This window comes from Opisthocomus hoazin, chromosome 4, assembly GCF_030867145.1.
Source record: "Opisthocomus hoazin isolate bOpiHoa1 chromosome 4, bOpiHoa1.hap1, whole genome shotgun sequence".
NCBI lineage: Eukaryota > Metazoa > Chordata > Aves > Opisthocomiformes > Opisthocomidae > Opisthocomus > Opisthocomus hoazin.
The window spans coordinates 89398565-89410938 of NC_134417.1; the positions used below are offsets into that span (position 1 = coordinate 89398565).

The window sequence follows — 12374 nt, forward strand, 5'->3', positions numbered from 1 at the left end:
GCCTAAGGCAGTGTTCAAGTGCAACAATACTCTGTCAGACAATCTCCTGCTCGATAAGATATGAGGCTTACTGGTAAAGCAGGCAGGGACACCGGACAGTATGGTTCCACAACATTTCACATATCCCATGATATTTTAAACATGTGGAAGTGTTTCCCAATGATTAATCTTTCAGAACATAAACTGCTTAAGAAAATGGACAAGCATTATACAGATGACAAATTCTGACAGATAATAAAAATTGTTGATTATCTGTTCAGCTTAAGCTCTAAGTGAGTAAAAAAAATTACAGGTTTGCAGTGGGAACTGATTGTCAAAGCTCTACAGCCTGTGTTCATGCACATCAGACTAAGCCAGAACGTCTGCTTTCACCCTTTAGATTATCACAAAAAAGGGAAAAAAAGAGGACTGCTGAAGAATAGTGCACTACTTTGCCTGCAGAGGTATTACAGACTCAGGAATCCAAGACTTTGCCTATTCTGCATACTGCATAAATTACCTTTATTTCAAGGATCACAAATTCCTCGCAATTCACTTCATTTCTACCACCCAGATGTGACTCAGATTTTTACCTATTTTAGCGATTAAGAACTTGAAACACAAAGGGATTAAGCAATGTCCTTGAAAATTATGTGGGAAGTCTGCAGCAAGCACAGTCGGAGACTAACTAAACTTGACCTCCTCTGTCAAGAGCATCCTTCCTCCCGCTCACATTTTACTCCCTTTGACCAGCTGGGTTTTTGTTTGTTTGGCTGGTTTTTCCCCACCATATGCAGTCATCTTGAGTGCCTATCTGTGCTACATTTGGTGAAAAACCTGCAAGTCTACAGCGGGGAACGGAAAAGCAACCGGCTTTGGAAGTGCTTGACTGTAAAGCCCAAACAGTCTTTTACTGGGTTTTCTTTCAAAATGTAAATACATAATCTTGACAAGCCAATGATCACAATCCTAAACCACTCAAAATTGTTAGGCAACCTACTTCACTCCCTTTCAAAGGCACTCTAGAAAGTCTTAGGAGAGAAAATGTCTGTGTTACAGCACCAAACACAACTGAAGCCCACATCAAACAAGGACCAACAATATCACAATACAAACCTCCCAAAACATCACACATACTTTAAACTTTCAGCTCCGGTGAATGTTATGGATCTAAGTACCCTACATACTGAATTTTTCTACATAAAACAGGCACGCTGTAGAAAATGACATAGCAACTATCACTTTAAACCATGTTTCAGTCCACTGACTGGTATCTAGTAATTATTTTAAGAGTGACAATTACATCGATGGTTTTCATAACAGAAAATCAAACAAAACTATGAACTAATTTCATGATCTATTAATTGTTCCAAGATAATAATAGGAAGAGATTTGTCCAAATAAAAATAATCTATATATAACAGACAATATTTCAAAAATTAAAGTATTTAAAATCTCCATTGAATTGCATCCAGGGAAGATTTTCAACTCAATAACCACATTGTCTTTAACCTACAACAACCAACAGCAGACGTTTCAAATAATTGGCAAGATTCCTGTGTCAGAACGGCTCAACTCCACATTAACCAGTATAACCCGTCTCCAGCAAGAACTTTAATGTCTGTCTAAAGAGGAAAATTTACAGCACGTAATTTATTTCATACAATGTTTTCAGAAATGACTACTGATTAAAGACGTCAAGCTAAGACACATGAAGGGGACTGATTTTCAAGTTATCGGTGTTCTGCATTTACTGAAAACCATTTCACAGAGTCTTAAGCAAAGTTCTTAAAAAATAAGACATAAAAATTAGTCTCCTTGCAATTTTGTCTGGATCTCTTAAAGATACTGAAGTGTATAAAAAGTCCTATCAGTGGAACTTAAATTACTTACAGGAAGAAACAGGGACAGAACTTCAACACAGATTGCCACAAAAAAGGAAGAAATGTCTGTTCTTCCTTAAAACTTTTATAAAGCTTTGTCCATACGAACTACCAACAGACACTGCAGTCAACCTATGCCCTGTTTGTCTGCACAGGGAACGACAAATGCAGTATTCAAGTAGTTTTTTCTGGGCCTAGCAATGTTTGAAAACCCATCCTTAGATCATTTCCTGTTTGAAAATATTTTAAAATTGACAAGGAATGAAGTATTGAAATACTGAGAGAGATATTCTGGAGAACTGAAGAAGGCAAAATCGAGACTGAGTAGTTAGAAGTTATCTAGCCCATCGAACTGGGATACCCGTCTGGGTGATGCATTCCAGAGCACACAGCTTTTGTATTTCGCACAAGGAGAAGTTATTGAATGTGAAGCAGCAAAAGGAGAAAGGTAACGCTCCGGGACTCTGAGGACAGTTCCACTATCAGGACAACGCTAAAGGCACAACAGCGCTTACCTGATGTATGGTTCCATCAATTTCAACAGGAACGATGAAATCAGCATTGCTAATTGGCTGGAAAGAAAGAGAAGGAAATAAATCAACATTAAAAATACGATCATTAGAGAGGGAAAATTTCAGAGGCATAAAAGAAAGGAGTACTTACTTCTCAGGAAGAAGTTAATAAGCATTATCGATTACACAAATCCACTCTGCGTGTGTGCCCTTTACACACACAAGTCAGAAGCCTTACGCAGCCGTAATCACTGGATACTGCGTTTCCCTCTTCCCTCATCTTTTTAAGCTACTATGTAATATGCTTTACTGCTTGAATAACCCCCACTACCAGGATACAAATCTGTTTGGATACCTGTTTCATCAAGTCAGTGTGGATAATGAAATTCAGCTGTGCGCTTCACATATTCTGCTTAGAGTGATCAATTAGCAATTAAATAACAATAAAGACAGTGGTAACAGTAATACCTAAAGGTTATATTTGAATCAGGAGCTGCAACAAGCTGCAACAAGACTGAAGTGGTATAGTTAAATGATTCTCAAGATGCGATACCTCAAGAACATGCTACACCAATGACATTAATCATATAAAACTGCATTTTAATTCAAAACGGAAGACCAGGCACACTACGTCCAAGTCCTTGAATCCATTTTTCTAGTACGTTGAATACAACATATTTCTTGAGTCTTACTGCGAAAACTGTTGATCAAGTAAAGTGACTTTGGAAAGCAGAGAAGTGTCCTTGTAGGCAGTTTAGGAGTACATAGCCTGATCTTGGCTGGGCAGTAACGGCAGCTGGGGGATGCACAGCTAAGAATGTTTACTAGTTCAACTGGACATCAAACTTGGCAGAATCCTTTGGTATGGCTCACGCATTACGTCCGTGATTAAAAAAAAAAATAAATCATGTAAACATGCCCCGCTGAAGTTTGTAACTCGTCCAGCGATCTGCAGCTTGGAACTGGCTGAGAGACGGAGCTGCCAAACACAGCTTTACCAGGACTGACGAACAGACGATACGCTTCACGGGCAGCAGCCTGCAGCGAAGGCCGGGAGTAGTTTGGCTGGTAGCTGGTACAGCGTTAATAAGGTGGAAAACATCTTCACTCAGCTCTATCACACTTGTACAGACTTTGCCACCTGGTTTTCTGGATCAGCCAAGAGACTGATCTCAAGTACCACCAAGGAGGTGCCCCTGAAGAACCTACAAGACTAGGAAGAGTCTTCAAATCCATCTGGGGCCGGGGCGAGAGGGTGCCAAGAAAAAGCAGAGAGGTAGCCAAGGTAAAGAGATGGAGAAGGTGGTCACAAACTGGTGAGCCTAAACAGGTACTCTGTGAAAAACAGTAGGAAAAGAGAATCCTGCAGTATTAACCTGATAGAACTGCAGAATGTTAGGGTTTGGAAAGGACCTCTGTGGGTCACCCAGTCCAACCCCCTGCCGAAGCAGGGTCACCTAGAGCAGGCTGCACAGGACCTTGTCCAGGCGGGTCTTGAATATCTCCAGAGAAGGAGAATCATTAGCATCACTTTGATTCCCATTCCCTAGAAAAATGAGATTCTAATTCCACTGGTAAATGGCATTCTTGTGAGGAGAGCAAAACGACTGTAAGAATTTATACGGAGGGCAACACCTTCTCTCAGTAGCGAGGCAATAAGGAAGACGCTTTGATCCAACACCTGCAAGTGCTGCGTCGAGGGAAATGAGAAGTTACACCAAATCTACTCATCCTGGCCAACCAGTGCTGGCAACCAAACCTCCAGAGCTGCCGATACTGGAGAACTCCACCCTGTTGATGACCACTGTGCTAGGATGATCTAAAGAATTCCCCAAATACCTGCAGATATAATTTGGGTTTTTTTTTAGCTGACATCAAACAATTTCCAAGATACACCTCCCTTTCTGCTTCTGGGAAAGACAGAGGGGAGGCTCCCAGCTGTTGGCTGCATGAAGCCCCTCAGACAGAGAAGATACTCCGCAGCCTCCCTAACAGCCAGGGAACAGGTACGCAAAAATGTTCTGAAGCTTCACCTTAAAAGTAACCCAAATGAACTGTCAGTAAGCCTCAGCCACCAAAGTTTTCAAGCGGGTGCCAGCTCCGTGCATACTTTGAAGAGACTTGCAGGCACTTGAAGAATGTATATATGCATGACTCCCTTAAGCAAGATAAATATTCTGTAGCAACAGAATAGGTCACTGCAAATTGCACGGGTTTTGAAGCCCACTGATAAAAACACAGCTATGATTAAACTTTCTCAACAGGCGCAACAGCAACCAGAGGTCAGAGAAAGCCACATTCTGTTTAGACAACTTCACTTTTGCTAACAAATAAAACTCACCCTTAGACTTTGTAACACTAACCAAACTACTCTTAACTACGTATTTGCTTCCCCTACTTATACTATAGGCACTACGTAGCTTGCTTACTGGCACAAGCGATAAGGAAGGGAGCATGGACTGCGGTTCTGGGCTTCATCATGGTGGGAAGACAGGAGAAAAGTCTGCAACAGTTTGCTGGATAAAGGCTTCTGGGGTTGCACACGTGAAGCACGTCCATGCCTCCAGTGGGAATGACAGAGACAGAGCATGAAAGAAGACAACGTATTTCCATGGAAAATCTTTACTTCGGTTAGAACTGTTTCTATTCAATAAAAAGCTTCAGAGTTTTAGACGTTCTAAAAGAGTTTCACAGCCAGTTTTGAATATGACTACATTCCAGACTTGCATGTGGTTTACTTCATTTTATACAAAACCATGTTTACATCTCCTTGATTTAATAATTTATGATTTTTGCTTCTATTATTGTTTTATGATGGGAACGATAACTATAATGTCTATCTATTCCTTTTTTACTCATGCCAAAGCACCCCAAACTTTATTCCTTTAATATGCACTTCACATGAAAGACTAGTACCTCCTTAAAGCTTCACAAATATGCAGGGGCATAAAAAGACAAAAATTACCCTCCTTCAGATGTTGCTTCTTTCAGAAAAGAGCACTTTAAATACTCTGCCTCTCTGATTGTGTTAAAAAAAATTTATCTGCATTTGAAATATGAAACCTAGTTCATAACAGAATTATGAATTCTAAAATACCATGTGTTTTAAATAAAGCCCTTTGTACTAAAAATCCCAAATTTATGTATGCTTTTACAGCTTTTAAGTGGGGACCTGCCTGGGTAGAGCAGAGAAGTTTTAGTGCGGGGAAAAAATACAACTAAAAGAAACTGCAAAAGTAACTTGATTATTCAGGCAGAGCAGTGTGCATACAGGTGTTAAAACCCCTGCTCTTCAGGAAACCCATCGTTATTTTGATGACCGCAATGGCCTCACTTCAGCTGAAGCATCTCCCTTTACGAAACACAACCCAAACAGCACCACTGGACAGTGCCAGCCACAAAAACCACCAAAGCCACCTCCTCCAGCAACTGGTTTTCTCTTACGTACTCCCATCACAGGGCTTCACATGAAGATAATGCCACCGCAGCCGTAAGACTCTGATACTGCAGAAATTCCAACGTTTGCGTCACGCTATTTACTTCACAGGAAAAGGGAACGTTTTTTTCCTAACACGTTATTCAGTGGTCAAGCTAAGTAGAATAACCTTTTGATTTTTCTTAAATATTTATTTAACATCATTTAAATACCCATTTCATATCATTTGAATAAATGGATTAAAATGAGCCCACTAAGAAAGGACTGTGCAATAAAGGCAAACCTCAGTCCTACAAGAAAGTATTTACACTGTCAGCCATCAAACGTACTTCTTGAAAACGGTTACAGAAAGTTAATAACCACCCAAATCAAATCTTTGTGCTTCAAAAACCAGAAAAATCACAGCAGAAAGTTACCCACAGCATTCAGAAAACAAACTTTTATTTTTACATTTCAGATAATGCTAAGCCAAATACTTCATTATTTTTATGTAAATTTAGACTTTTAAATTCAGCTTTCCCTTCCTATTTTTGACTCTCGGTTAATTAGGAAGGCATGGTCCCTCCCTTCCCAATTCAGTTGTGTTCTAGTCCCCCTGAAAAGTTCTCCAGTGCAAGTTCAGTCTGGTTGTAGAAGACAATGATCTGGCACTGAGGTTAAGAGGTTCCTGTAAGCCACCACAAACTGTTATATACCATTGTGCACAATAAAGACAGAGAAGAATCTTCTCTTCAGTACGAGGCAGAGGAATATTTGTTCTAGTATCTCCATATAAGGTCTGCTTTAAGTCAACAAAGACAGGCTGTTGCCAAATTCTAACCACAATGTGAATTATGGTTTGCATATTTAAATGCTGGCAACTAAATACTGCAGGATTAAAAAGTTCAGTTTATGCTAGCAGTGAGAAATGGAGTGCAACCAAAACTAGAAGACTATAAAGTTGGTGGTAACTCCATCTTGCAACTAGTAAGGAAACATACTATTGATTCTGAAAAATTATCCAGTATTGAAGTATGAAACTAGTACACACTCTAGCATGTCTGACATTTCATGTCTCAAGTTGCGTCAGGGCAGGTTTAGATTGGATATCAGGAAACATTTCTTCACTGAAAGAGTGGTCAGGCATTGGAACAGGCTGCCCAGGGAGGTGGTGAAGTCACCAGCCCTGGAGGTGTTCAAAAAACGTGTGGATGTGGCACTTGAGGACATGGTTTAGTAGGCATGGTGGTGTTGGGTGGACGGTTGGACTGGACAATCTTAGAGATCTTTTCCAACCTTAATGATTCTATGATTTGCTAATCAGAAGTGCTACCAGTACTCTGAGACTATTTAGGTTATCTGCACTTCTGAATTCTCCTATTCTACACCTTTAGCCCTATTTAAACAATAGAAAAATACCACTACTTCCGCCACATGCTGAAAGCTGAAGGATTATACAAGTTCCTTCTACAAGATGACAGACTCATCAGCAATAGCTAAATGCTATTTGCTTTCATGTTGTGAAAGCTGAAATGCTGAACAACATTTACTGCCATTGGGACAGCAGCCTGGCATGGAAAGCAATCCCTGGTGCCCACAATCTTAAGGCGTAAGGTACATCTACCTAGCATAAAGCTGCGCTGAATTTCCAGACTAACTCCTGGACTAACTATGACATAATTTTAATATCCAAAACAAAACCGTATTTTCACAGCAACAAGTTCTATAGCTGTTCCAACAGGTCCTTGTTGGAATAGTTACCATTTAAAGTCCTACAGTCAATAACCATTCCAGGCCTTGTTGCAGTCGGTGTGACTTTCTCAGAAACAAATAAATAGCAATGTCTGTGTTCCTTGCCTTACAGCTAAATTAGGACGAATAATCACAGGAGTAACAATGAGAACCACCAGGCATCCTGGGAGAGCCTGTAAGACCAGATAATGTGTGAAGAGGCTTAACAGTTCCTACAACATTCACTGAGAGATCCAAGTTGCAAGAGATCGCTTTTGAATTTACTTACCTTAAATGAACTGTGCACTAAAGTTTCATCTAAATCAATGACCACACACTTCTTCCCATAGTCTGATGCTGTCAGTTCTGGCAGGAGGTATTTAGCTGGTGGCTAAAAAGAAACAGAAACAGGAAGACAACAACAAAAAAAAAAAGTAAAATCTCTATTGAAAGGGCACTCTTCTGCCAACATTACTGTTCTAGTAGTTACTGGGAACTGAAATACACGACTCAAAGTTGAACGTTTTTCTGGGCTCATCACAACTACACGTATGGAAATTAATAGCTCATGCAATATCCATACAGACTTTTTCTTTTTTATTTTTTAAATAAGAGGTTTTTGTAGAATTATCTTCAAAGCATGGGAAATGAAAATGGTGAAACATCGCCACTAGCTAAAAAACCATAGTGAAAAATAGGACATTTGATAGAGTACCGTTTCCAGCGACCCTCCTCCTCACACCCCAGTTTTGGATGCTGCTGTTATCCTACCCACAGTCAACACCATTTCCAGCCCTGTCACACCGATGGACATTTACATAAAACCTTATTTCTGCTGGCCATGAAAGACGCTAAAGTGGAGAAATCAATGCTGAAGGAAGACAGCATCACTAATTTGATCTTCCAGGACATGTCTCCACTATCATTTTTATCACTTGTGGGGGTGCTGACCAAGAGCTTTCATGCCAATTATGTTCCAAATCAAGGTATTAAAATCGCAGTAAAGAAACCCCTCCTAAAGCAGGCTCTTTTACAGTATGCTGCCCTTACTACAAAACGGTACCAATTACTGGAATTGATAATTTTTCTGAAACCAAAGTAGACAGTCCCATAGTTTTCCCAATTGCTCATTGCCCACTTTAACATCCCAGTTCACAATACGGTCACTTTAGATTCTGGTACTGGATTCTTCCTGAAGTAACAGAAATGGGAGAGAATGCTTCCGTCTGGAGCTGAAACACTGCTGCCACTTGCTTAAAGAGGAGGGGTGTTTTTTTTTTTTTTTAATGAAAGTAAAGGACTAGCTTTATAGAAAAGTATCAACAGGGAGAAGCTCAAGACAGAGCGGAAATTAAATTAATCAAGAACTGGATACAGAACTCTACTTCATTCTTCTGCTATCTTTGTATCTGCTCTGACAATGCTGCTCTGGTAAGAATGCATCTATCACAGTTTCGGTTCTCAGCAGCCTTTTGTGGAGGTGCTTGCAGAGATCTGCGGCCACCCCTCTGCAGCCAGCGGGTGACAGATGGGTCAAACACCCTTCAGCCACCCTACACGAACAGACTCTTCATTAACACTGACTGATTTCAGATGTTGCTTTAAGTCAGTCGATACCGGCCAATGATGCCTAGCAAGTTCTTGCTTAAACGAAGTAACTGACAAAGGAGATTCTGGACTTGAATAAAAGCGTCTTTAGCTAAAGTACAAGTTCTTGGGGGATTTGTAGGAGCGCTCACTGACACTGATTCAGTTCCTTACAATTAACATTAACACCAGTTTCTTCAGCTATTGAAATGGAAGCTGCCCTCCTTACAAGCCACTTGTCTCAGTGCATTTTTTTTTCCTCAGGACACATCTAACAACGACCTTCAAGAAAAAACACCTGCTGCTTAATGCCTGTAATGTTTGTGCCCATCACAGTAACCTAACCAGGCTGAAACTCACAGGACACCCTTTCCAGGTTATCGAGAGTCCCATGTATACGTTACTTCCACAACTGCTTGAGCTCTGCTTCTGCTTGTCTGCAACTAGGACCAGATCTAAGGAATTTAGGTCTTCCCCTCCTCTTTCAAAATCTAAAAGGTATTTAGGCACCCCACCTCCATTTTTGATAGTAAGAATGATCCAGACTTGCAACCTAAATAGCCTAAAAGCTTACTGGGAAGAAAAATCAAACCCATTTAAAGATAATAATCTTCAGAACCCATGTTCTGATACTGATTTCTTGCCTTTAAAGAAGAGAAAAAGGTCAGAACATCCCAAGAAACCTTAAGTGTAGTTTTTTAATAATAATAGTTCAGTTCATTTTTGTACTCTTAAGACTGTTAGTATTTAGTTTGAATTTTTGACTAAGTTAATCTGCACAAGCAGTTCAAAGCCAGCAGTTTCTTCTGCTATGGGAGTTCTTTCTCAAACTGTAAATATCTCTATATATGGAAAATACGTCGCAATAGATCTTCTTTCATATAAAAATACACATATGAAAAACATGAGCACTGTCATATGAAGCTATCCTTGGTTTTTGTCTGGAAACCAGTATGTCTGTCATCAGGAAAAGGGCAGACATACACCAAGGACGACAAAACATGATAACCTTCAACTCTGAGAACCGGAGCTCCTTGCCTGCACGCTGAGAGACAGCCTGTTCCTGTCCTCCTCACCCACCTGCAGCTCTGCCTTCTCAAAAGCTGGCCTGTGGCATCTACGCTGAGATGCTGGTTACTGCTAGAGTTTCTCTCCCTTTTCAGTACTGCCTTAGGGGATAACATGTAATTACTGACCTAACTTTACCTAACAAGACTACACCTCATGGTTTTTCCTGGAGAGAGTCTCCCACGGTTGGGCACACCAACCTTCCTACGGGTTCTGGCTTCTTGAAATCAATCTGATCCTGTTTTCAAAGATAACTTGTCAATGGTCTGCACATTTGAAAGTCAGAAAAAATAAATTTTCCATTCCAAAACCTGTATCTCTGTCACCCCCAACTTTGAAAACAGATCTGCCACCTGATAATCTAACAGGGACAAGGGAACTATTCTGAAGGTGAAGGCACTACAAGCTGCGAGACTGCTAAACATCTGGTGTAGGACTTTGGAGCAAGGATGACATTTTTGAGGCATTAGGAACTTAAGGGATTTGTACATAGGATATCAGTCCATTTGTTTCGCTGTTCAAGTTTTCTGATCTAAAGCAATTTCCACATGCCAGGAGTAGCAAAGCTTTTAGGCAGAAACAAGCATTACTCAATATTGTATTTTAATTTCCTCACTAATGGAGACATATCCAAGAAGAGCTGCAATTATCAGATTTCCAGCATAATTAATAGTGAATACTTATGGATCTTTGATAATTTCTTTTTTTAAACATAGTGACTTTAAAGATATCTAAGATGATTAAGAGTATTTAATTGTGGCTAACAGCAACTCATATTTACTACGTAATACTCTGCGAAAGACTGCAGACTTCCACAGAACTCAGCAGAAAAATAACACGTGGTATCTCCATACTGCGAGTCCTAGCTTGGTCTTCAATTCAAACAAGACATAAATTGTATACAAGTTAAAGCTTTCAAACTAGTCACTGTTTGGGATTTATGCATTCCAGCCAGGTCTCACGGCTGATCAGCTTAACAGACCTTGTAGTGAAACGACTGCTGCACTGCTTCAGTCCCGTGGAAATAGTATATTCCCTAAGAAAAAAAAAAAAAAAAAAGGGGCTGGTGGCAAGAAAACAGGACCTTTGATTGAAGCATAAACAGCTGGTCAACACAAACCTTTCAGAAATTTACTGCATAAAACATTCACAACCTTTCTTCCCTGTAGGCCCATATTTCCCACAGAGACAAGTATCAGAATTAATAAGCCCTTTGCATACTGGAAATGTTGCCTAGCCTAAGTGCAGCACATTAATCTGCTGTTCGTGTTCCCTTCAGTTCACACTTCTGGTTGCCCTCTGCATAGCTAACAGCTTCTCCCAGCGCTTATGCACAGACACACTCTAATAGAAGATAAATTATTCCCACTTAAAACACAGCTGCCAAAAGACACGAGCTCCTGTTCTGAAACAGGCAGTTCACAAAATTTCTTCTGGAAAAAAACTGTAACAAGAAATTGTCTAAATGGAGCGAGTACAAGTGAAAGAACAACACCCCAGTGCTAAGATTTAACTTCTGCTGGGATTCTGAGGACTGCTTGTGGTATCACACCTTAATACCGGGATTTGAAACTGAACACCCCAACTCATTCAAGCAGGTGCATGAGTATGGCTTTGTATCTCCACCTGCCTTCTCAGGCAAAAGAATGGAAACAGGCACTGAGGTTGCCACGGGTCTACTTTGATTTCTCTGTCTTATTCCCTTCCAAACAAAGCTAACGAAAATCCAGAGAAGCACAGGATTCTTAAGTCAGGTCTATCACAAAACTCCTCAGATTACCATTCTGCTCAGCTGTCACCTGGTATAGTTTTTTCAAGTTTTGCGTGTGTTTATTTTGGCCCTAAAAATAAATCATTTTGCAGTATTAGGAAAAAATCAATTACACTGCTGTTTAATCTACGCCTTATCTGGAAACAGTCTCAGAATACGAGATACAAAAAGGATAAAGCCTGTCTATAAAAAAAACCTGAAGTGGCACTGTTTCCGTTTTCTGAAGAGTCTAACTTGAAGGTGGAACGATTCTTGCTTAGCAGCTCTTTCTATCAATAACCAAGTGAAAGTTCACATTAATTCAATTTTTAAATTAAGCGCAATTAATACAGGAAAAATCTGACCCAGCAGAAGATACATTTCACCGATATTGCACACGTGTACATGAAGCAATGGAAGTTTTCAAACAGGTGACCTCAGCAGACTGC

General features: G+C 40.1%; 1 protein-coding gene across 3 annotated transcripts in view; it reads right to left on the reverse strand.

The window, feature by feature from the left end:
* The window catches only part of CTDSPL (CTD small phosphatase like), an 80357-nt gene that overhangs the window by 8769 nt on the left and 59214 nt on the right, over positions 1–12374 (reverse strand). For 2 of the 3 annotated variants that reach the window (XM_009942984.2, XM_009942983.2), the window contains 2 exons: positions 7810–7911; positions 2378–2434 (listed from right to left, as the gene is read on the reverse strand). In XM_009942984.2, coding sequence (XP_009941286.1) covers positions 2378–2434; positions 7810–7911 — 159 coding nt within the window. Of the gene's footprint in view, positions 1–2377; positions 2435–7809; positions 7912–11157; positions 11212–12374 lie in introns of all 3 variants that reach the window. The other variant, XM_009942982.2, reaches the window with a different exon arrangement.